This window comes from Diabrotica virgifera, chromosome 6, assembly GCF_917563875.1.
Source record: "Diabrotica virgifera virgifera chromosome 6, PGI_DIABVI_V3a".
Classification (NCBI taxonomy): Eukaryota; Metazoa; Arthropoda; class Insecta; order Coleoptera; family Chrysomelidae; genus Diabrotica; species Diabrotica virgifera.
In genome coordinates, this window is record NC_065448.1 from 248896265 (window position 1) to 248922146 (window position 25882).

At 34.0% G+C, this 25882-nt stretch overlaps 1 protein-coding gene across 19 annotated transcripts in view; it reads right to left on the reverse strand.

Annotated features, from left to right (window-relative positions):
• The window catches only part of LOC114338881 (formin-J), a 552435-nt gene that overhangs the window by 185130 nt on the left and 341423 nt on the right, over positions 1-25882 (reverse strand). For 3 of the 19 annotated variants that reach the window (XM_050655067.1, XM_050655068.1, XM_050655061.1), the window contains 7 exons: positions 22800-22952; positions 15657-15890; positions 15119-15422; positions 11628-11805; positions 10401-10565; positions 8953-9218; positions 3689-3889 (listed from right to left, as the gene is read on the reverse strand). The exons of 11 other annotated variants lie outside the window; for them this stretch is intronic. In XM_050655067.1, the coding sequence (XP_050511024.1) occupies positions 3689-3889; positions 8953-9218; positions 10401-10565; positions 11628-11805; positions 15119-15422; positions 15657-15890; positions 22800-22952 (1501 nt within the window). The remainder of the gene's footprint in view (positions 1-3688; positions 3890-8952; positions 9219-10400; positions 10566-11627; positions 11806-15118; positions 15423-15656; positions 15891-22799; positions 22953-25882) is intronic. 5 more of the 19 variants (XM_050655069.1, XM_050655064.1, XM_050655063.1 and 2 more) reach the window with 5 other exon arrangements.

The following is a 25882-nucleotide window of genomic DNA, read 5'->3' on the forward strand; positions in this document are numbered from 1 at the left end:
AACGCAAACACTAAACAGACTAACAGACACAGTGCAGAGAAATTTGTATCTAATATATGCTGTGCTGTGTTAGGATGAAGACGAACGACAAAGTATACTAGGAACTAGGACTAGGAACATACGTAATCTCTTTATTTTGTTTGCGGTTCTTGAAAATATTAAATTCATTTTGGTAACTCAATATTACTTAAATAGTAGGTAAGTATATAATATATAAATTTTAGTTAGATTAGTTCAGCTAAATACCTACTATATAATATTTATATTTAGGTATTATATTTATACAGGGTGTTTCATTAATAATTGTCCAAATAGTAACTGGAGAAACCTCAGCACAAAATACGAAGATTTAACCTAAAACACTTAAATAAAATGTGGTTCCTTACTGAGTTACAGGGTGTTTTATCTAAAAATTTATAAACTATTTTTGCTCAGCATTTTAAAACTATTCGACGTATCCTTTTCATACTTGGCAGGAAGTATATTTACTGTACAAACTACTAAATTATGTTAAACAAAAGTTTTTGGCTATTACCAGAGGCGTACGACGGGGGAAAGTGAATGGTTGGTCCTTTTCAAATTCTACGTCACTGGCGGAATTGCTATTTTAGTTCAATTTTTGGATTCTTCAATACTTTCTATGAAAATAATATACTCTTTATTCGTAACGATAAAGTCATTAGTTTTCGAGATATTTGAAGTTAAAAATGAAACGACACGGTTATTTTGATTAATATATTGTGTCGCTTCATTTTTAATTTCAAATATCTCGAAAACTAATCGTTTTATCGTTACGAATGACGAGTATATTATTTACATAAAAAGTATTGGAAAACCAAAAATTGCACTAAAATGTCAATTTCGTCAGTGGCGTAGAATTTGGGACGGTTCAACCAGCCACTATCCCCTGTCGTACGCCTCTGGTAGTAGCTAGAAACGTTTATTTATCTTAATTTAGTAGGGTGTACAGTACCTACACTTTCACACAGGATATGTAATGCGGTTTAAGAAAGAGAAGAATGGAGGACTGATCCACCTCGAAAACGTGGATCTATATATATATATATATATATATATATATATATATATATATATATATATATATATATATATATATTTTGCTCAGCATTTTAATACTATTCGACGTATCCTTTTAATACCTGGCAGACCGTGCGACTACTATACGCCCTACTAAATTATGGTACACAAACGTTTCTAGCTACTACCAGAGGCGTACGACAGGGGATAGTGACTGGTTGACCTTTCTCAAATTCTACGCCACTGGAGGAATTACTATTTTAGTGCCATTTTTAGATTCTCCAATACTTTCTACGTAAATAATATACTCTTCATTGAAAACGATAAAGTCATTAGTTTTTGAGATATTTTAAGTTAAATATAAAACGGCACAGTTATTTTGATTAATTTTATGGTGTATGATTCATATGATTAAAATTTAAAAATTATTTGTACCCAGTACTTTAAGACTATTTGACGTATCCTTATCATACTTGGCAGAAAGTGTAGGTACTGTACACCGTACTAAATTAAGATAAATAAACGTTTCTAGCTACTACCAGAGGCGTACGACAGGGGATAGTGACTGGTTGACCCTTCCCAAATTCTACGCCACTGACGAAATTTCTATTTTAGTGCAATTTTTTGGTTTTCCAATACTTTTTATGTAAATAATATACTCTTCATTCGTAACGATAAAACGATTAGTTTTCGAGATATTTGAAATTAAAAATGAAGCGACACAATATATTAATCAAAATAACCGTGTCGTTTCATTTTTAATTTCAAGGATCTCGAAAACTAATGACTTTATCGTTACGAATAAAGAGTATATTATTTTCATAGAAAGTATTGAAGAATCCAAAAATTGAACTAAAATAGCAATTCCGCCAGTGACGCAGAATTTGAAAAGGATCAACCATTCACTTTCCCCCGTCGTACTCCTCTGGTAATAGCCAAAAACTTTTGTTTAACATAATTTAGTAGTTTGTACAGTAAATATACTTCCTGCCAAGTATGAAAAGGATACGTCGAACAGTTTTAAAATGCTGAGCAAAAATAGTTTTTAAATTTTTAGATAAAACACCAGTAACTCAGTAAGGAAACACATTTTATTTAAGTGTTATAGGTTAAATCTTCGTATTTTGTGCTAAGGTTTCTCCAGTTGGACAATTATTAATGAAACACCCTGTATATTCAGCCTATTTATTTTGATATACTATTTTGATATACAATATAATTTAATATCCTTACCTATATAGTATTAATAACTAAAATTTATATGTACCTACTTACTTTTAAGTAATATTGTAAAATGTACCTACTAACTACATTCTCGTGTCTCGTATGCAATTTGAATATGTAAATATGATAGTTTGTAGAACCTAGGATGAGATTAGGTGACGCTGAAAACATACTTCTGAGCAGTATAGCACTTGCTTGGAATATTCTTAAAAGTATATTCTTCCCTTATACTAAAAATATGTGCGGTAGTATATTCTAAGTATATAAATAGAAGGTGTATATTCCTTGGAATATTCTAAAAAGTATATTCTTGGTATATATTAAAAAGAAGTGCGGTAGTACATTATAAGTATATAAATAGAACGTTTCAAGTACTGTAATGTAGTATATACTCTGCACATCTGCTCTGCACATTCGTAATGGTAATTACGCATATTCTCAGCATATACTTTTTCTGAAAAGTATGTTCTATGAATCTACTAAGAACATGAAATTGTTAGGTGTGGGCAGTAAACTAAATGATGCCGATGCCGAATACTAGGAATGTGTTCCATCGTGAGGAATATTGATACCTAGATATTTATTGAGGTAATTTTGTCTAATATAAGAGCTTTTTGTAGTCTTTTTGTGTCTCCTCCAATGTACAAGTATTCGGTTTTCTTTTTATTCACTTCTACACCCCATACATCATACTCCTCAATTAATTTTCGGGCCATATATTATGTAGTTTAAATGATCATAATCTTGAGCCATTATTACTTAATCGTCTGCAAAGTTGAGCGAATATACAATAGTGTTGGTGAGTAGTATCACAATTGTTATACATTTTAGTTTGCATCTTTTTAAAGCACTTTCAAGGTATATTTTAAATAAAGTGGGGGCAGGCAACACCCTTGCTTTAATCCTTTTGATATCCTGCATGTGTAATTTAGCGCAGTATCAACTTGTTTGGCGTGGGCAGATCTGCCCCAAACGGGGCACGCATATTCAGCAGTTGAGAAACAGAATGCCTGTGCCATTGTCCTTAAGAGGCCAGGACATGCACCCCATTTACTACAAGCATAGAGGAAATGCTTGGTTTCAGTCGGCGTAGGTTGGTCGTTTGTGTATATATTGAAGAGTATTGGTGCTAAAACACTTCCCTGTGAGAGACCGTTCTTTTGAACTCTCCACCTATTCACTTTGCCCTCCAGCATAACTAAAAAAACGTCTCTTTTGCAGTAAGGAATATGATACCTTACCCAGATGGTGGTCATTGAAAGTGTCGTATAGTTTGCCGAGCAATGTTTTGTGCCTTACTGTGTAGGCTGCTGTCAAATCTACGAAAGCAGCCCCTGTTAATACAAGCTCCAAATATTTAGTTTGCTTGTAGTCAATCAACAGTATATTATGTAAATATCTACTTAGAAATAGTTATATATCTTACCTGGAATTTGACTTTTGTATACCATATGACTTTGTCGAATTTGTGGCAGATTTTAAATCTGGCTTAAGACTCTCGGATCTTCTAGGAATAATACTCTTTTTGTTAAGTGCACTATCCTGACTCTGTTTCCGTTGACCAATGAGACTTTTGGGAGTTTTAGATGTAGGTAGTGATTGTAACCTAGACGTTCTTAATGGATTCCTACAAAAATAAAAACATAAAAAAAATAAAAATAAAGTTTAAATAAAAACTTTATTAAATAAGATGATATCGATTAGAATCTTCCATTAGGTCGGAAGCCATTTTGACCTCAAAAAAATCTAACCGATTTAGGTCCGGAGAACAAGCAGGCCATTCTGTCGAATAACCAAGTTATTAAGCAGATAGAACAAATAACCAAGACAGTGGTGTCAATATGACAGTAACCAGACGTACAGGTTGTTATTAAAAGGTAAAAAATTGTATGTAGTAAATAAAATTAATTATTAATGCAGTACTGCAAGCAAAATACAATTAATTAAATTTAATTTTATATAATATTTGCATATCATTTCAATATTGTGGAGCAACATATAATTTTTCTGCTTCATTGACAGAAGCTATAAAATATACGTCAATTTGACAATTTCAATTGACAATATGAATTATTTCAGAAAGTTTCAAGATTTCTCCGCTATTCGCGCACGATCGTTTCTCGTATCCCCTCCAAGTACTTGTACACCGCGAATAGGCAAATGTAGGCTTTAAAATTGTACGCGATATATTGAATTTAACAACATATGCATCAGTGATATGGTAGCAAAAACAGCTATTTTTTACTTAATTTCGTAGCAGCATTCACACCCTGTTGAATTATAGTGGTTTGACATCGAAAGATATATTTATTTATGTTCAAATGATTATTAATATTTTATTTTTATTTAGCGTATGGCTTAAGTATATCACAGAATATATTTAGATTTATGCATTATACAATGCATCACAAACAGATGTCCAATTTTTTTATATATTCGATTGACCCTTCGGTTGCCATTACAAAGTCTATAGGGTCGCCTGTGTATGCTCTGCGTGGGCAGTCCTGAACAATGTGACTGATCGTCTGTCTTGCAGCGCCGCAGTCACAAGAAGGCGAGGGGAGTTTACCCCATCTGTGGAGGGAGTCGGCGCATCTTCCACAGTTTGTTCGAATTCGATTAAGGGCTGCCCAAATCTTACGGGGACGTTCAAATTCGCCAGGTTTCCCTATGATGTCCGGTAGACTATGGTAATGCGGATCTGTCCTACTTTCCCAATCTTCTCTCCATCGGGTATTTAAGTCAAAGTTGGATTGCTGCAGCGCTTGAGCAGATTGTAGAGGGGGTAACCTGGATCGGAGACGGTTTCCAAGAATATCGGGGATGTCGTTGTGGACTAGAAGCTGGTGACTGTCCATTATTTTGTTATATTCTTTAACCAATGCATGTTCGCGGCGTAGGTTGGGTGGTGCTATATTACTAAGGGTAGGTAGCCACATTGTAGGGGTGGGCTTAATTGTGCCTGTTATCATACGCATAGTACGGTTTAGTTGGGTGTCGACCAGGTGGGTATGCCTGCTATTTAGCCACACTGGAGCACAGTATTCTGCCACCGGATATATCAGGCCAAGAGCAGAGGATCTTAATGTTGATGCTGTGGACCCCCATGTAGTGCCGCAGAGTTTCTGTACTATATTGTTGCGTGTTTTCAATTTTGCTGCTGTTTTCGTCAGGTGTTCTCTGAATGTGAGCGTTCTGTCTAGAGTAACCCCAAGGTATTTCGGGTATTTATTGTGTTTTAACAGCTTGTTATTAAAATACACTCGCAATTCTCTGTTTGCCAACTTGTTGTTTAGATGAAAAGCTGATACTTCAGTTTTTGTAGTACTTGGCTGTAGTCTCCATTTCTTAAGGTATTCGCTGAGGATGGATAAGTCATTCGTGAGAGTGATTTCTGTAGTTTCTAAAGATTGGTGGCTTGTTGCAAGGGTCCAGTCGTCAGCATATCCAAACTTCCGAGATTCGGTTTCAGGCATGTCAGCAATATAGAGGCTGAAAAGTAAAGGGGCAAGGACAGAACCCTGTGGAAGACCATTGTTAAGTTTCATCTGTCTACTCGTCTCCTTTCCCATTATAACCTGGAAGGCTCTGTTGGTCAGCATGTTGTCAATGATGTTAATTATCTTTCTGCAGGGGATAATGCGGGCCAGTTTATATATTAATCCCTGTCTCCAAACAGTATCATATGCTGCTGTTAGATCTATAAATACTGTTGCTGTCTTTTGTTTCTTTTGAAAACTAGCTTCTATAAAAGTTGTTAATGACAGCACTTGGTCCGTACAGCTTCGATGAGGGCGGAAGCCAGCTTGTTCAATGGGGACATTTTCTAGTATCCTGTGACTAATTCTGTTGAGGAGAAGCTTTTCTAATAGTTTATATACCATGCTGAATAGTGCTATGGGGCGGTAGTTTTCTGGCTTATCGTTTGATTTGCCCGGTTTCGGAATTGCAATTATCTTTGTTCGCTTAAGTGAGAAAGGAATGTTACCTGACTGAAGTATATCATTAAAGAACATTGCAAGCCACTGTTTCGTGTATGCACCACTGTGTATCAAGAACTCTGGATGGATACTATCAAAGCCAGGTGCTTTACCTGATTTCATTTCTTTCAGCGCATGTGTGATTTCAGAAATAAGTATTCTTGCTGAATATTCGGAGTTCGTTCTGTTCATTTGTTTTAATGCCCTTAAGTCTCTTTTCACGTTGGTAGTATGTGTTCGATCTCGTGGAGCTCTGGATAGAGATACTATATGGCAGGCAACCTTGTTAGGAGACATTTTAGACTCTCTGGATTCTAGCTGGTTAGCTCCTCCAATTTTCCGCAACAAGGACCATGCCTGCCGGCTTGATTTTTTGAAGTCAAGGTTTTCGACAGTCTTTATCCATTTTTGGCGTCTAATATAGATATTATATAGTTTACTATTGTTAAAAATGATCAACCTAGCGAAATATTTAATTTAAGTGTACAGGGTTGGTCGAAACTCATAATGAGCATATCCTGAGTTTTTTTTTAAATGGAACACCCTGTAATCTAGTAATGTAACAAAATATTTTATGTTACTTTTTTAATTCTTCAGCATTCCCTATACCTAACTACTTTAATTTGTGAGTTATTCGTGATTATTTAAGCTAAAAACATTAATTGCAACCAAAATTACGTGAAATTTTATTAGGTTGGCCGTGAAAATATTCAGTTAAAAATAATTTTTCGAAAAAAAATACATGATCCTCAATTTATTAATATCGGATCATATATCAAAATACTTAAATATACTGAATTCGCTCTACCGAGATTCACTTTGACACATTCGAAATAGGAAACATAACATACAACACAAAAATTCCTACCTCACACTATTAACTGCTAAAATCAACTTAATGTTAATCTTTCATTAAAAAAAGAAGAATTATTATTAGAAATAGTGGGAGTGTCTACTAATCTTATAAAATTTTGTGGAGTTTATTTCTACAAAATATTTTTATTTTGTACAATAAATTTTCTCATTTGTTATCAATACATTATAATGGTGTAAATAAATAATTATTGATTGGCGTAAGGTTTATGCTATTTTTATGTCTGTTTACTATTAATAATATTGGCTATGAGCAGGTGCGTTGGTTGTGTAGTAATTTCCAGTTACTTCTGACAACTCATCATCCAGCCTCAAAAGTCCACTGCTGAACATAGGCCTCCTCCCCTCGTTTCCAACCCCATCTATCCTGCGCCGCCCTCATCCAGTTTTTATTTACCTTTCTTAAGTCGTCAGTCCATCTTGTAGGCGGTCGACCGACGCTTCTCTTGTCTTCTCTTGGCCTCCATTCCAATAACCTCTTCGTCCATCGCCCATCTGTCATTCTGGCTACGTGTCCTGCCCATCTCCACTTCAACCTGGCTATCCTCTCGATGACGTCAGTCACCTTTGTTCTTCTCCTGATTTCTTCGTTTCTGATTTTGTCTCGCAGAGTTATTCCTAACATTGACCGCTCCATTCTTCTCTGCGTGACTCTTAGTTTGGTAGCCGAGGCTTTAGTTAAGGTAAGTGTTTCTGATCCGTACGTCAAGACTGGGAGGACGCACTGATCGAATACCTTTCTCTTTAGACATGTGGGTAACTCACTTTTAAAAGTTTCTCTCAGTTTTCCAAATGCTGCCCACCCAAGACCGATTCTTCTCTTCAGCTCATGAGTCTGGTTATCCCTGCCAATCGTAATTTCATGTCCCAGGTATTTGTATCTATCTACGAGTTCTATTTCCTTCCCACCAATACTGATGTTCTGGTTGGGTACCAAATTTGTCATTATTTTTGTTTTTGAGATGTTTATATTTAAACCAACATTTTCTGTAGCTACAACGAGTTCTTGTACCATCTCTCTTGCCATACCTAGATCCTCAGCTACTATGACTATATCATCGGCGAAACGTAAGTTGTTTAGGTATTCTCCATCTATTTTTATTCCCTTTGTCATCCAATCCAAACTCTTGAAAGCATGTTCTAAGACCGTATTAAAAAGTTTAGGTGACATTGGGTCTCCTTGTCTAACCCCCCGTTCTATTTTTATGCGATTACTGTTAGTATGTAATTTGACAGTGGTTGTTGCCTGTAAGTATATTTTGTGTAATAATTTTGTATACCTATAATCTAGCCTGCATTCTTTAAGCGCCTGTAATATTTTGCTAAGTTCAACTGTATCAAAGGCTTTATGAAAATCGATAAAAACTAGAACTAGGGGTTTATTGTATTCCACTACTTTCTCTATCAGGTAACCCTGACTTCTGACAACTGAACTTCCCAAAAAAGAAATTACTAACGTCAGTGTCAAAGTGAATCTCGATAGAGCGAATTCAGTATAGTTAAATTGTTTAATGTGTAAAACATTAATAAAAACATACAATACCTATTCTACATAGTTGGCTATGACTTTGACACTAAACTTGCTTAAACATATGACATTATACTATTTTTAGAGTTCCAGTTGCGTTGTTACCATTACTAATATGAATTTTTCTAATGAGCAACTGATTAATATGGTTTTTATTCTAGGAGAGTATATCAAAAATGTGCTACTAGCATTAAGAATTTATCATCAGCAGATAGACGAGTACAAATAACAGAAACTTTTCAGAGTTTTAGAACGGTTTCGAAGGACTAGGCACTTAGATTACGCTGTATACGCAGTTGATATACATACCTATAATTTGATTGCGCAACTTCACTGTTGCCATTTGCGTCCTCAGTTTTATTATCTAGAGACATCTGTCGAATGGATTTCGGTTTGGTGAAATTAGCTACTACTATTTGTGCGGTGTCTATAATGTCCGTGTCGTAATTGCCGCCACCTGATGATGCGCCTTGACTCGGTGACTCTGACATAAGGCTCTGGGTCTCTTCGAATCCCTCATCATTGTCGTGTTCTTTGGTTTTACGAGAGGGAATATCGATTTTGTTGGATGTCGCCTAAAAATAGTAAAATAAATAAAAACTATTAGAAAAAATGAGTTTATTCAATATACAAAAACGGAAGTATTATTAAACATTATGGAGTAATAATAGCGCATAGTTTATATTAATTCAAATTCTCCATATTCAAAATAAAGACCTTAAGCTTGTAAAGATTGGCATCTCTAGCTACGCATTAGGATCGCCAGCAAGGTACCGAACGCGCATTGAAATCCACGCAGTCCCACTAGGTACCACCACTACCGATGGATGCCAGGAGATGGGCCTTTGAAATAATTGTATTTAATAGAGAGCGGAGCAACAGAAAATCAGTTCCACCTAGCGCACTAAGCTGAAAGGAACTCACCGGGCCATCGGCCGGTCCCCAACGAGTTGACTTGGGAACACACGCAGTCTTGCGACGTATTGAGTCGTAGCCTGCCTCGGAGCGATTCTGTATTGAAGTATTGCTTCGTTAGGATTAAATATTTATTTAAAGAATATTAACAAACATGAGAAGTTTATAACGTTACAGTACACTTGTTATATTTCTAAGCTGGGGTTAATCTTTTCTTATAGTCAAAAAGATTTTTATAAAAAAAGTCTAAAACTACCTACTACTTTTAATAAAAAAAACCCAACTATGATAATGGGAGAGATTCAAAAAGAAAATATCATCATACAGTAACATACGCATGCGAAACATGGGCGCTGAAAAAGTCAGAAACACCTTTTAGAAAGATGGGAGAAAAAAATGCAAAGAGCAATATGTGGAAGTATGAAAATAGAAGGTCAGTGGAGAAGAAGAACCAATAACGAATTAAAAGAACTGTATAAAGAGCCAACGATAACGACGATAATCAAAGCACAGAGCATACAATATTTGGGGCACATCGAAAGAATGGGAAGTGAAAGAATGCTAAGAATGGTATTCTTACGAAGATCAATGCAAGGGACAAGAAAGGGATGGAAGGACAGTATGTGCGAAGACCTGAAGAAAAGTAACATTGAGAGAAGGAAAGAACTAGTATTGGACATAAGGAGATAGAGGGAGGTGGTGAAGAAGTGTATAAAAAGACTGAATTGAAATTAAATAAAATTTATAAAACTAAAATAAAATGTAATCAGAAATGTAATCGTTTTAGCCTTAGGTGTACAAGGCCTGTTGAGCTTAATAAATAAATAAAAAATAATACCAACCTTTGTCGTTTCAGGCGCAAGGTATGTCGTTGATATATTCGAGTTCCCTTTATTTAATTTAAGAGCAGTTTCCACATCACTTGGATTGACTCCCGTTTGATTTCTCCATCTTCTTCCATTTCTTGTCTCATGATCATTTTGACTTTTGAGTTTTTCTTGCCACACCTATTGAAAATCAATAATATTGATAGGTATTAGTAATAATATGAAAGAACACCAACAAGATATGTAGACCACATTACAAAATAAATCGGAGCCCTAATTCATAATAAGTATCCCACAAGTATATTTCAGATAGCTTTAAAAATCCTAAATTAATCTCTTATGATATGTATTTAATTATAGATCGATAAACATCGAGTACTTGTTTACTTTCGAAATTAGAGCACAACGGTGTCCATTTGATGACATAGTGGTTTTCTGCTTGGTAAGCAATAACATATATTATATATAATCAAACTTGACACACTGAAAGAGTATGTGTGTTATAATAATTTCTACAAGGAAGAATTTCCTATATACTATTAATTACAAGTAAAATTTAATAAAAAAAATTTGTCTTGGTAAAAAGTATATTAGTTTAAAAAGATCCTATACATACATAGAAACTACAACTAGGTGCTACAAACAGAAACAAAACGTTTTCGCTCTGTAACAAGAACATCATCAGTGTTACAAGAACATGGTGAGCCAACCAAAAAAATACATAGGTCAACACTTTTCAACAACAGACTAAAAGTCTCATATAAATGCAAACATGACAAAATCCAAAAGATGGATATAATTCCTATGGATACGGCCCTTTTTGGTTTTTGACCAAAGGTTTTGACCTTTGTATTTTTTTGATTGGCTCACCATGTTCTTGTAACACTGATGATGCTCCTGTTACAGAGCGAAAACGTTTTTTTCTATGTTTGTAGCCCTATAGGGGCTTTTTAAACTAATATACCTTTTACCAAGACAAACATTTTTTATTAAATTTTACTTATAATAATTTGTTGTTTATAAATAAATGCACGCGAAATAAAAAAGGGTAATTAATTAGATAGTGAGGCTCGAACCTGAGTTATGCTTTGGGTAAGATACATATCAATGTAACGTGTACGTTGTATACCTATAATTGACGTCGAATATATATTGATGAGTACAATAATATTTGGGCGCTAATTTAGCACTAGCTGTAGAGACAAAATTATACCTATTACATGGCATTTTATTACTTCGTACCTTTAACCTCGACTCTTTATCTAACTCTGGTTCTACCACAGGCTGAGATACTTCTATTTGAGCGGGTGATTTCAAAATTTGTGTTTCTGCAGCAACAGTTTCAGTCGGAGAAGTAGTCGTAATTTCTGGGTTTTCTTGATTACGTTTATATCGTCTAGTTCTTCTTGTAGCAGAGTACCTAACAAAAGTATATTTTAATTATATGGTTGTATTAGTTATTACTACTTAAATAATGATATTTCCATTTATGTACCTACAACTATAACCATTTGATTATCAAGATTATTTATTAAATATTTTATTTTCTTGATTACTACGAGTTATTTAAAATAGCACATTTTAGAGCACAGCTAAAAATAGCAGTAAAGTACCGAAGTACGGCTTTCATCAGATAAAAGAACGCTACAAGTCACAAAGGCGAGAGAAAGAAATCTGCAAATCTTTTCTCCTATCTGGAGAAAAATAGTATAGATAATTCAAAGAAGCAACTATCACTCAGTGTACAGTCGGAAAAATGAAAGAATACCCATGAACGAACATATAAAACACGCTGTATTTTTCTGTCACCGTGTTACAAAGAATATTGCCCAGCGCAAGTACATGTAATAATAATTATTACATGTACTTGCGCTGGCCAATTTTTTTGTGTGACACGGTGACAGGAAAATACAGCGTGTTTTATATGTTCGTTCATGGGTATTCTTTCATTTTTCCGACTGTATGTACTTCAAAATACACTTCAAGAGACTGTCATTTCATTCAAATCTACTTGCCAACAACCTCCAAACGCCATCACTGCTAAGAAGACTAATAAAGATTGGATCATCTAGATTCTAGATCACTACACCGCTAGGAACTAGATTGAAATTGCTTATTTGTAAAAAAGTCAGAAATTTGGTAATGTAAACTTCTTCTTTAGGTGCTCGGTGCTCTGCCTGTATTCAGACGTTGGCCGTCATCATATCTATCAATTCAATTTTCTGAAACCTTGCTCCATCGGATGATGTGTTAAATAAAATTCTTTTACTATCAATCCATCTCTTTCCTTACATTTTTGCTTGTATTATAAACCAAAGTATTTTGGTATTCTAATTATGTGGCCGAAGTATTTTGTTTTTCTCCTCTTTATGAGGTTTATGAGCAAACGTACTGAATTCATCATAATATGAAGAACACCTTAATTGTGTGTGAAACCCACGATATCTTTAGGATCCGTAGATAGCACCACAATTCGAATGGTTCTAATTTATTTAGAATTTTGGTTTTTAACGTCCATGTCTCACAGCTATACAATAGGATAGATCACACATAACATTTCAGCACCTTTTTGCGAATATGCATCGACAGGTTTTTGTTGATTAAAAATTGTTTTCAGGTCATAGAAGCCTTAACTACATGCTATTTCGATGCTGGTTATTATCTCTTCATCGTAGTCAAAATTTATATATAACCAATTGCCAAGGCATTTAAAATACTTTCTTTTTAATGCCTACTCGGAAGAGATCATAAAAACTTGAAGGTGGACCACTGAACCATTAATAACATTAGATATGCGGATGACACTGTCATCTTAGCCAAAACTATTGAAGATCTTCAGAGGCTAGTGACCAGTTTAGTGGAGTACGGACAAGAATACGGTTAACAATGAACGTCAAGAAGACAAAGTTTATGAGAATCTCGAAAAATTCAAAGCAATAATGAGAATCTTTTCATAAACGGAACCAACTGGTGATATCCCTGAAGATTGGTTAAAGTCCGAATTCATAACCCTACCAAAAAAACAACGTCCGAAAAACTGTAGCGACTATAGAATGATAAGCCTTATGAGCCACACCTTGAAAATCTTTCTACGTATCATCCACAGTAGAATCAGAGATAAATGTGAAGAAGACCAGGATGAAACACAATTTGGCTTCAGAAATGGACTGGGAACCCGGGACGCACTCTTTGCACTAAATGTGTTATTGCAGAAATGCCGAGATCAAAGGAAAGACGTCTTTGCTGTATTTATTGACTATGAGAAGGCCTTTGATCGAGTACAACATCACAAATTAATTAAAATACTAAAGGATAAAGGAGTTGATAGTCAAGATGTACGAATCATAGAAAAATTATACTGGCGTCAAACAGCGACAGCTTGCATAAATGGAAAATCAACAGAAATATGCAAAATACAAAGAGGCGTCAGACAGGGTTGTATACTGTCCCCACTGTTGTTCAATTTGTATTCAGATAGAATATTTAAGGAAGCGCTGCATAATTTGGAATGGGGTGTGAAGGTTAATGGAATTCTGATAAATACAATCAGATATGTAGACGATACAGTTATTTTAAGTGATGATATGAATGGATTACAACACCTTTTAAATGCCATTGTCAGAGTGGGAAGAGAGTTTGGCCTAAATATAAACTGTTCAAAAACAAAGTACATGGTATTTAGCCGTTTGGCCCATCAAGATTCACGGTTATATGTTGATGGTCATATGATTCAAAGAGTACCCAGTTTTAAATATCTTGGTTGCCATATTACTGAACAACTAGATCCAGATAAAGAGATAAAATGTAGAATCGAGATAGCCCGCACGACATTTTTAAAAATGAGGTCATTCTTCTGTAATGATACCTTGCAACTTCAACTTCGAAAGCGCATGATTAAATGCTACATTTGGTCAGTCCTCTTGTATGGTGTCGAAGCATGGACATTAAAAATATCCACCATTAACCGTTTGGAGGCCTTTGAAATGTGGCTGCACAGACGTATTCTAAAAATACCATGGACGGCTATGCTGACAAATGTGGCAGTCCTTAAGAGAGCAAATGCTACCCGTGAGCTGCTTGATAACATCAAATATAGAAAGATGGCCTATTTTGGACACGTAGTAAGGGGAGACCGGTATAATATTCTTCAACTTATTATGATGGGTAAAATCGAAGGACGCAGAGGAATTGGTAGAAAGCAGGCCTCTTGGTTGAAGAATATCCGGGAGTGGACAGGAATAAAGAAAGCAGAACACCTATTTAGAATAGCTCGAGACAGAGACAGTTTCGCCATGTTAATCGCCAACGTCAAGGGGACTTGATAGGGCACGTTAAGAAGAAGAACCAATATCGAACGAGTACACCAATATGCATAGTTTGGAATAATGATCACCTCCACAAATGATTACTTACAGGAAATCAAAAATAGAAAATGCTAGAGCAAATTTTAACAAAATGAGAAGAGTGCATTGCACAAGGGATTTGAAGTTGGAGCTAAGAGTTAGATTGGCTAGGTGCTACGTTTTCTTGATTTTGTTTTATGGAATGGAAGCTTGGACCTTAAATATAACATCAAGGAAAAACTGGAATCATTCGAGCTACGTGCGTATAGAAGAATTCTGAAGATATCGTGGACAGAACAAAACAGACAGAAAATTACCGACATCTGTCGTGGAGATGGCACTTATAGAAGAATAATGTTTTGACTGCGTATTAATCTTAATGTTTTTTACCTATCAAATTGTCCATCGCCGAGCACCGATCCATCCTCGGGTTCATCTGGACTAATCATTGACATCAAAGAGCTGCTACTTCTTCCAGTTCTTCTGCTACAAGGTCCAGGCATTACCGGCTCCCTCTTATCAACGGGTGTAGGTACAAATACTCTTCTAGTTGCCGGTGGTGTTTCGATATTGTCTTGATCTATTTCTAATTTGTTATTATTGGAAACACCATCGGGACTACTTAATTGAGAATCGTTGGTTCGGCGGGAGTTAGAGATAAACGAGGGTGGTGTGGGAGATATGAACGATGGTTCTGTAAAATAAAAATAAAATTTTGTATTTGGTCCTTCGACTCTGATTTTTGTTTGTGTTGGTGCAGCTCTCTTGGGTGTGAAGTATTTCATGATGTATGAATCAATGTAAAATATATTTATCAAAATACATATGAAGTAAAATAACACAAAGGATTGGAAACAAAATAAACAGATTACCATAAAAAATAAAATGAAATATTAAGACCCTCATTTTCTTGTTTTTCTATACTTACCCGAAGGTTTTCTAATATATAAAGTAAGTCTATCAGTCGGCATACGCTCTCCAAGAGAACTAATCAGACCCTTCCGGTCAATCGTCTTATCTTCGTCTATGGAATGTAATGAATTATCTCTTGGAAGCGTATTACGGTTTACGTATGGGTCATCCTTTGTGGCTTCTGTGCTGTTGGCGACATTTAGAGTTGACTTTCGCCAAGCTGATTTGTCTTTTATTTGTGGCTGAACCTCTAAAAACACAAAAAATAATTATTATATGGATTATTATGTACATTTATGAGATTTAGATCTATATCATGTATATTATATGAAATTTAGACCAGAATCCCCCTGAATATTCCGGTACCCCGTCAAAATAGCCCCGTCAAAAAAGCTCCGACAAAATAGCCCCGACATAATATCCCGCACACAAAATAGCTCCGACAAAATAGCCTGCAGACAAAATAGCCGCGGAATAATAGTCCGCCGACAAAATAGCCCCGACAAAAAAGCTCCCTTCAGAATTCATCATGAAATAATTCCTTAAAAATACATTTTTTCGGAAATGGTAATTATCCTCTATTCAGATGTTTATCTTAACCACATTAAATAAAAATGGTCTTTTCAGAGAACTACAAAAAACAAGGGAGAAAAAAAACTACCTGTCTACAAAAACAAGGGAGACATACAACAATGCACAAACTACAGGGCTATAAAACTACTTAGCCACACCATGAAAATATGGCAGAGAGTAAGTGATAGATGGATACGTGAAGAAACCGAAATATCCGATAATCAATTTGGCTTTATGCAGGGCAGATCAACAACAGATGCAATTTTCATTGTAAGGCAACTGATGGAAAATACAGGAATAAAGAGACCAACGTTCATATGGTATTCATTGATCTTGAGAAAGCATATAGAGTTCCTCGAGAGATTCTGTGGTGGGCACTCAATAAGAAAGGAGTCCCTGGCGAATATGTAAAGATTGTGAGATATGTATGAGGGAGTAACGACTAGTGTTAGGACAGGTGTGGGAGAGACTGATAAATTTCAGGTGAAAGTAGGATTGCACCAAGGCTCGGTGCTTGTCCTTATTTATTCTCATTAGTTTTGGACCAGATAACAGCGAAACTACAGGGTAGTATTCCATGGTGCCTAATGTATGCTGATGATGTAGTGTTAATAGGAAATAGTGAAAGAGACTTAGAACAAAAACTGGAACAGTGGAGACAAGCTCTGGAGGAAAAAGGTTTAAAACTTAGTAGGACAAAAACAGAGTATTTGGAATGTTCATTTAAAGATGGAGTTACTACAAATAAAATGGTATCTTTGGATGGTGAAATGATTGTGAAAAGTAATAGTTTTAAGTACCTAGGATCGGTATTACAGAGTAATGGAGAAATAGATGGAGATGCATGCAGTAGAATTAGGGCTGGATGGATGAAGTGGAAAGAAGCGAGTGGTGTGTTGTGTGACAGAAAAATTCCAATGAAGCTGAATGGAAAATTCTATAAAACAGCCATAAGACCTTCTATGATGCACGGAACTGAATGTTGGGCAGTAAAAAAGAAAGAGGAACAACGAATGCATGTGCATGAGAATGCTTAGATGGATGAGTGGAGTGACAAAGAAGGATAAAATTAGAAATGAGTATATTAGGGGAAGTCTAGGTGTGGCACCAATTGATGCCAAAATGAGAGAGCATAGGTTAAGATGCTTTGGTCATGTTCAACGTCGAGACATTAATCACCCAATACGAAGAATAGCTGAAGTGCAGATTCCTGGAAGGAGTAGGAGAGGAAGATGGAGAGGAGTATGGTCAAAGAAGACCTGAGGGGAGACGATAAGGCAGGATATGTTGGTAAAGGGGATTAACATTGCTATGACCCAAGATAGAGTTATGTGGAGAAATGCAATTAGGGAAGCCGACCCCGCAAAGGGATAAGGCAAAGAGAATGATGATGGTCTTTTCAGAGAACTCGAGTCCTGTCTTCCCTGCCTCTTGGAAGTTTGAACATTTAAGTTAAGCGAAAATCAACGTTTATTTATGATATAAACATTTTTTTCTGTTTTCGGGCAACAGTAAAATGCATTTTAAATTAAATAAATTAAATACATTCTTCCTTTTTGTCAAATAATTTAAATAAAAAAAAGTTTTTGGACACCTTGTATAAATAATTATGTAATTGTTTATAAGAGGCTGTTTTAGCCGGGGCTATTTTAGCCGGGGCTGTTTTAACTGGGGCTATTTTGTGTGCGGTCTATTTTGTCGGGGCTATTTTGTTTGCGGGCTATTTTGTCGAGGCTATTTTGTGTTCGGGCTATTTTGACGGGGCTTTTTTGACGGGGCTGTTTTGACCGGGCTATTTTAACGTGTCACGGAATATTCCACATCAATAGGTACTGTGAGGGTAATAATGGAACAATCGTTTGAATGGAACACAACGTTATGGGTGGTTTTTGTCGATTTCAAGCGAGCTTCTGACAGCATATCTGATGCTGTAATATGGTAAATTTTAGAGCTAAAGAACATCCCGCAAAAAATAATTTCCATTATAAAGCCACTGTACATTGAAGCGAAATGCAGCGTTACAGACAATGGGATCAACTGTGACGAATTTAATAAACTTACTGGAGTACTTTCTCCGTTTCTTTTTAACATAGCTGTAAACTATGTTCTCTCCAAACTAGACTCAATCACAAGAGGTATACAATGAACGTTAACCACATGCCTAAGTGATCTAGAATATGCCGATGATACCTGCCTCTTAGGACAAAGATTCCAAGATGTAGCTGACCAATTGGAAACATTTTCCACTGAAGCCAATAAAATAAAATAAAAAAAATAAAAACCTTATCTTGTAAAAGGTATATTTAAAACCCCTAAAAAGGGCTGTATCACAACACAACGTTTTCGGAATCAATATTCCATCATCAGTGTTATCACAGGTTTACACATGCTTTAAGCCACCAAAATGTACGGATAAAAACCCTTAAATTGATATTAAACAGTTGGGGTTACATTACATTATCTGATTTTAAACGATGTTAAAAATATTTCCAGATTAACCCCTGGCATCACATGACATCAACCATATTGGTTGGGAAATTGTAGGTAGAACCTTACATGGCAGAGTTTAGGTGACAACTGAATAAGTTTGAAAATCAATATGTATTAATAAAACCAAATCCATGAGAAGAAGTGCAAGAAACAACACATTATTTGCTATTAACAACATACCAATTGAAAATGAGGAAAATTTTACGTATCTTGGAAGATACAGAAAACGATATTCGTATGAGGAGATGAAAAGCTCAACAAACATTCAGCATGCTCAAGCCTGTTTGGAGGTCTGGCCAGTAGATCCGAATATTCCAGTCAATTGTCATGTCTTTTCTACTCTACTGATGTGAAACCTGGAAAGTGATAAAAACTACCTACAGTAAACAAATACCTACGTAGAATTGTTCGTATTTTCTGCCCTAACATCATCAGAAACAACGAAGATCTGTACACCTGACCGAACAAAAGAGGGTAGAAAATGAAATAAAGTCCTGAAAATGGGGTTGGATCAGTCAAACACTCCGAAAAAATAGCTCCAGTATTGCAAAGACTGCCCTAGAGAGGAATCTCTAAGGAAAAAGAAAAAGAGATCGCCCAGCACAAACTTGCAAAAGATCAATAATGGACGAGATACATCAAGGAAAGTCTTGGAAGGAGGTGAAGACCTTAGCGTAAAATATATCACGATGGTGTGTTTTCACTGAAGCTCTATTATCCGCTTAGGAGTTCATACACTACAGGGTGATTGATTAGTAGGGAAAAAGTCAATAGCTCCGCTATAGTAATAGATAGCAATAAAAGTTAATAACAAAAATTTCAGCCACCTTTGAGCTTCACATTACAAAATTAGTTAGAATGTTACAGGGTGTTCGATAACACAGTGGCAGACCTAACTTATGTTTTTTTAAATGGAACACCCTATATTTTATTTTATATTCGAAATCCTGTCAACTTCTCCATCACAAAAATATAAAGGTTTGTTATGTTATACAGGGTATTTACAAAGTTATAACCAATTTTATATGAAAATCGTAACAAGTTCAACTCCCTGTATAAATAAAAATAAGCACAACAGCAATGGTTTATTAATGCCACATTTTTTTAATTATTGTCAAAATTTTAAAGAATTATTGACATTGCTAATTTTCTTTATATAAAATACAGGGTGAGTCAAAACGCAAGTACATTATTTTCTCAGTAATGTTAAATGGAACACCCTGTATTTTATATCATTATTGAAGTTGTTCTGAAGCTATTTTCTTGTGGAATTTTTATAATAAACTATTTTTAATGGGAAATAAGCCACAATTTTACCAAAAAAAAAAAATGATTTTATTAACGTTTCGAAGCCCAAATCGGGTTTCGTTGTCAAAATACAAAATACTACTAAAACAAACAAAAATGTTGTTGCTAAGTAAAAAAAATCTTCTAATTATATATTTAATCTAACTCATTTATATTGGCAATTCAGACGTATATTATACATTTTAAAATAGAAGACTTTAAAATGATATCGCCAATATTTATGAGTTGCGCTCCTGGGACGACTTTACTAAAAAGATAGTTCATTCGATTACATGAAATCAATCCCAACTCAAGAATATCCGTCACAAAAAAATCATAGCATGTGATCTGTCTTTAACAAGACAACCAAATGCAACGATGACAGTAAAATTCTCGCTTTAGAGATTCCATAGTAAATCACGAGGAAAAACCAGGAAAAAACCTCGTGATACTATCCCGACATCGTAAGTATTTGGTCTTACATTTAATTTACTTTCAAAAAACTAATACCAAATTCTGACTTTAATATGTTTAAATTATAAATAATATTAATAATATATAGATATGCAATAAGTAATACTAAAATATAAAACTTGTACTAACTCGATATTTTATTAACTTACTAATCGTGGTATTTTCTTTCTATTGACTTCCTCTTTCAGTATGGGTAACAAATTCCTCGGTAGAATGCAGTAGGATGTGGTTACCCATACTGAAAGAGGAAGTCAACAGAAAGAAAATACCACGATTAGTACGTCAATAACATATCGGGTTAGTACAAATTTTATATTTTAGTATTAATTATTGCATATCTATATATTATTAATATTATTTATAATTTAAACATATTAAAGTCAGAATTTGGCATTAGTTTTTTGAAAGTAAATTAAATGTATATCACGAGGTTTTTTCCTGGTTTTTCCTCGTGATTTACTATGGAATCTCTAACGCGAGAATTTTACTGTCATCGTTGCATTTGGTTGTCTTTTTAAAGACAGATTACATGCTATGATTTTTTTGTGACGGATATTCTTGAGTTGGGATTAATTTCATGTAATTGAATGAACTATCTTTTAGTAAAGTCGTCCCAGGAACGCAACTCATAAATATTGGCGATATCATTTTAAAGTCTTCTACTTTAAAATGTATAATATACGTCTGAATTGCCAATATAAATGGGTCAGATTAAATAAATTATTAGAAGAATTTTTTTTACTTAGCAACAACATTTTTGTTTGTTTTAGTAGTATTTTGTATTTTGACAACGAAACCCGATTTGGGCTCCGAAACGTTAATAAAATCATTTTTTTGGTAAAATTGTGGCTTATTTCCCATTAAAAATAGTTTATTATCATTATTGAAAAGTAACATTAACGTAATTTAATTTTTATATAAAATTCCCTTTGCCCAAATTTATTAGTTTTCGAGATATTTTCATTTTTCAGAGCAAATTATTTTAGGTGTTTAAATTTATCTAAATTTTAAGTAAGCCATGACTGAATTGACAATTGAAGATTACCGATTATCAATCCAGTAATCAATGTAACACTGTAGCAAATAAAGAAATAAAAATAATTTATTAGTAATACATTTTACAAACAAAAACACAACCACTACATCCAACATTTTTGAAACAATTAAAAACTATCTTTTTATGTAAATGCAACAAATAAACAAAGAAAATTAGTAATACATTTTACAAAAAAACACACAAACACAAAATACAATATTTTGTGACGACAATTAAACACTACTTTTGTATGTAAATGTAACAATGTAACAAATAAAGAACGAAACATACTTTATCAGTAATACATTTTGCAAAAAAACATGTTTGAAAAAATTAGAAGCTACTTTTAATAAAATATTTTTAATATTTAATTACATAAGGTGTTCAAAATTATCTCCTAACAGATTTATGTACGCCTAAAAACGATCATTGAATGAGCAACTTACTCTACGTAGCATTTGTAAATTAACACATCGAAATACACTTTGTATTCTATTTTTCATCTCATCCCTTGTTGTTGAAGGTATTTTATAAACTTCATTATTAACGTAACCCCAAAAAAATCAGTCCAGTTTATTAAATTCTGGTGATTTGGGTGGCCACGCTACTGGTCCATTGAAAAATGAAAATATCTCGAAAACTAGTAAATTTAGAGGGAATGTTATCTAAAAATTAAAGTACGGTAATGGTATTTTCAATAGTGATATAAAATACAGGGTGTTCCATTTAAAATTACTGAGAAAATAATGTACTTGCATTTTGACTCACCCTGTATTTGATATAAAGAAAATTAGCAATATCAATAACTCTTAAAAATTTTGACAATAAATAAAAAAATATGGCATTAATAAACCATTGCTGTTGTGCTTATTTTTATTTATACATGGAGTTGAACTTCTTACGATTTTCATATGAAATTGGTTATAACTTTGTAAATACCCTGTATAACATAACAAACCTTTATATTTTTGTGATGGAGAAGTTAACAGGATTTCGAATTTAAAATAAAATATAGGGTGTTCCATTAAAAAAAACATAAGTTTGGTCTGCCACTGTGTTATCGAACATCCTGTAACATTCTAACTAATTTTGTAATGTGAAGCTCAAAGGTGGCTAAAATTTTTGTTATTAACTTTTATTGCTATTTATTACTATAGCGGAGCTATTGAGCTTTACCCTACTAATCAATCACCCTGTATACGAAGAATTGGTACAGAGCCAGTGACCTAATTATGTAAAATTTTAAATATGGTATTACAGTGAACATTTGTAAAATACTGGAAGAGAAGAGAAAATTACCTTCAACAGCTTCCATTGCACTAACAACATCAGTATTTTCAATAGTACTGGAAGGCTGCCATGCTGGGTTTACCTTTCTATAATTAGATTGACCACCACTATACACCTGTTTGCCTTCGGGAAGAGTATCTAAAGTACTACTTCTTTCGCTCTCTACAAAGATGTAAATACGGTTAGCATAAATGTCATTTAGTTAAGTAACTTTTAAGAGGAAGTAAAAACTCCCTGGTGTAGTTGCTATAAAATTTAATTAAGAATTAAAATGTTAAAAATCCTAAAGGATTACTAATTCATGTTCAGAACGAACGTTTTCTGACTTATCAGTCCATCATCAGTGAACTCTGTGTCCTTGCCCAATGCCAAACACTGACATTGTGGCCATCCCATCTGAAAGACCAAAAATATTATCCAGTACCAAGCAGAGTTTCTTAACCAATAACTAAGAAATTACAGTATTCTTACGTATAAGTAGAATTTTAATCTACACTCCTGGCCAAAAAAAATTGGGACAACTTAAAAATGTGTCATTTTTGATATCTCGAATCTCCTAAACCTGTTGTCCGATTTTAGTGATTTTTTTAGTATGTTGTAGACTTATTCTTTAAGAATCTCGATTTAGTAATATTGTTGCTGAACATGTAAATGTCATAATATACCAGGTGTAACAATACTACTGTGTTTTTTCCTCAAAGTTCGGAACACCCTGTGGAATATTCTAGCATTTAAAAATATTGAAATTAAAACTCAATTATATTCTTAGGCTTTCTTAACATTATGTTGTTTGACTCATTCACTTATGTTGGATAATAAGAAAGTTAGGTACTTTAACAATTAGCCATGTTCTTCATCAATACAGGGTGTTTCTAAATAAGTGCGACAAACTTTAAGGGTTAATTCTACATGAAAAAATAATGACAGTTCGCTTTATAAACATACGTCCGCAAATGCTTCGTCTTCGAAATACGGAATATTGAATTTTTTCTTACAAACTGACGATTTATTTATTGCTCTAAAACCGGTTGAGGTATGCAAATGAAATTTGGTAGGTTTTAAGAGGTAGTCATTTTACATTTTTGGACATACAACTAAAAAATTTATATTCACCATTGGCGTGCATACAGGGTAAATGACCGGGTTATATGACCCGTATGCACGCCAATGGTGAATATAAAATACATATTTGTACGTCAAAAAATGAGTAATAACTACCCCTTAAAGCCCATTAAATTTCATTTGCATATCTCAACTGGTTTCAGAGCAATAAATAAATCGTCAGTGTATAAGAAAAAATTCAACATCCCGTATCTCGGAAACGAAGCATTTGCAGACATATGTTCATAAATCAAACGGTTATTATTTTTTCATGCAAAATTACCCCTTAACGTTTGTCGCGCTTATTTAGAAACACCCTGTATTGATGAAGAACATGGCTAGTTGTCAAAGCATCTAACTTTTTCATTATCCAACAGAAGTGAATGAGTCATAAAGCAGAATGTTAAAAAAGGCTAAGGCTACAATTGAGTTTTAATTTCAATATTTTTTAAATGCTGGAATATTCCACAGGGTGTTCCGAACTTTGAGGAAAAACACAGTATTATTGTTACACCCGGTATATAATTAAATTTACATGTTCAGCAACAATATTAATACATCGAGATTTTTAAAGAACAAGGCTATAAAATACTAAAAAAATCACTAAAATCGGACAACAGGTTTAGGAGATTCGAGACATCAAAAAATCACCCATTTTTAAGGTGTCCCATTTTTTTTGGCCAGGAGTGTATATTTGAGTGTCATATGTAGCAGCTTAACTTAACTTATTAAATTTCTTAAGGTAGTTCATGCAATTTGCAATTTTTTTAAATATTGCAATATATTGTTATTGTTTTTTGTTTCACATTATTTTTTATTTATATTGACGATTTATATAATTTTAGTAAATTGTATATAGTTGTTATTGTTTTTATTTATGACTCTTGTAAGCTGTCTATAAAATTTTTAAATTTTCCATGACAATATAGATATTTTTCTAACAAGTGCAGAAAGTCATTCTTTTCCGCACGCGACTGCAGTTTGCCGAACGACGCGAAACGGGAGTTCGGCAAGCAGTTGAGTGCGGAAAAGAGACTTTCTGCAAGAGTTAGGAACAATATTTTTTCTAAGAGTCTTTAAAAAATTACCAAATCTTAAACAATTAATTTAATTAGTATGAAAATACATACACAAATTAATTATTTGACAAGGTTGTCAATACCAAACTTTCAATATAATTAGTTAGCATGACGACGATCTTGGTTTCCATAAAGATGATTCAAAACGACTGTTATTGTCTACCAATTTGACTTTCGAATATTATGTCAAAATAATTTTATTTCATCGAATTGTCGCGTTAATTTCATTAAAACAGGAACACAATAAGATATATTTGAAATAAATTAGTAAATAATATCTAAATATTAGTTTATTGCATGTATTATAATTACTTTAAGGCCATATTAACATATCTAAATTAACACGCGTGCGGAAAAGGAACACGCGTGCGGAAAAGTGAAACTTTCTAAACTAAAATGCGTGCCCGAAAGTAAACATTTTTGCACGCTCGTAGAAAAAAGCATATTTCTATTCTATTCTATTTCTATTTTTAAAATTAATTAAATGTTCAAAGTACATTATAAATACAAGAAAATAAAGCGACTTTAAGTCGATGGCAATAGATTGCCTCCAGAAACATGTGCGTACTTTACTTTTACATAGTTTTTACGTCTGCTTTGGATCATGACAGACTTTGGTACAGTTTGGTAGACTAACGTGATCCAAAGCAGACGTAAAAACTATGTAAAAGTAGAGTACTCACATGTTTCTGGAGGTTATCCACTGCCATCAACTTTAAGTCGCTTTATTTTCTTATATTTTTAATGTAGTTTGAACATTTAATCCAACCAGTGTTTGGCATTGTGGCTATTTTGCAAGAACACGGAGTTCACTGATGATGGACTGATAAGTCCGAAAACATTTGTTCTGAACATGAATTAGTAATCCTTTAGGATTTTTAAAATTTTAATTCTTAATTAAATTTTATACCA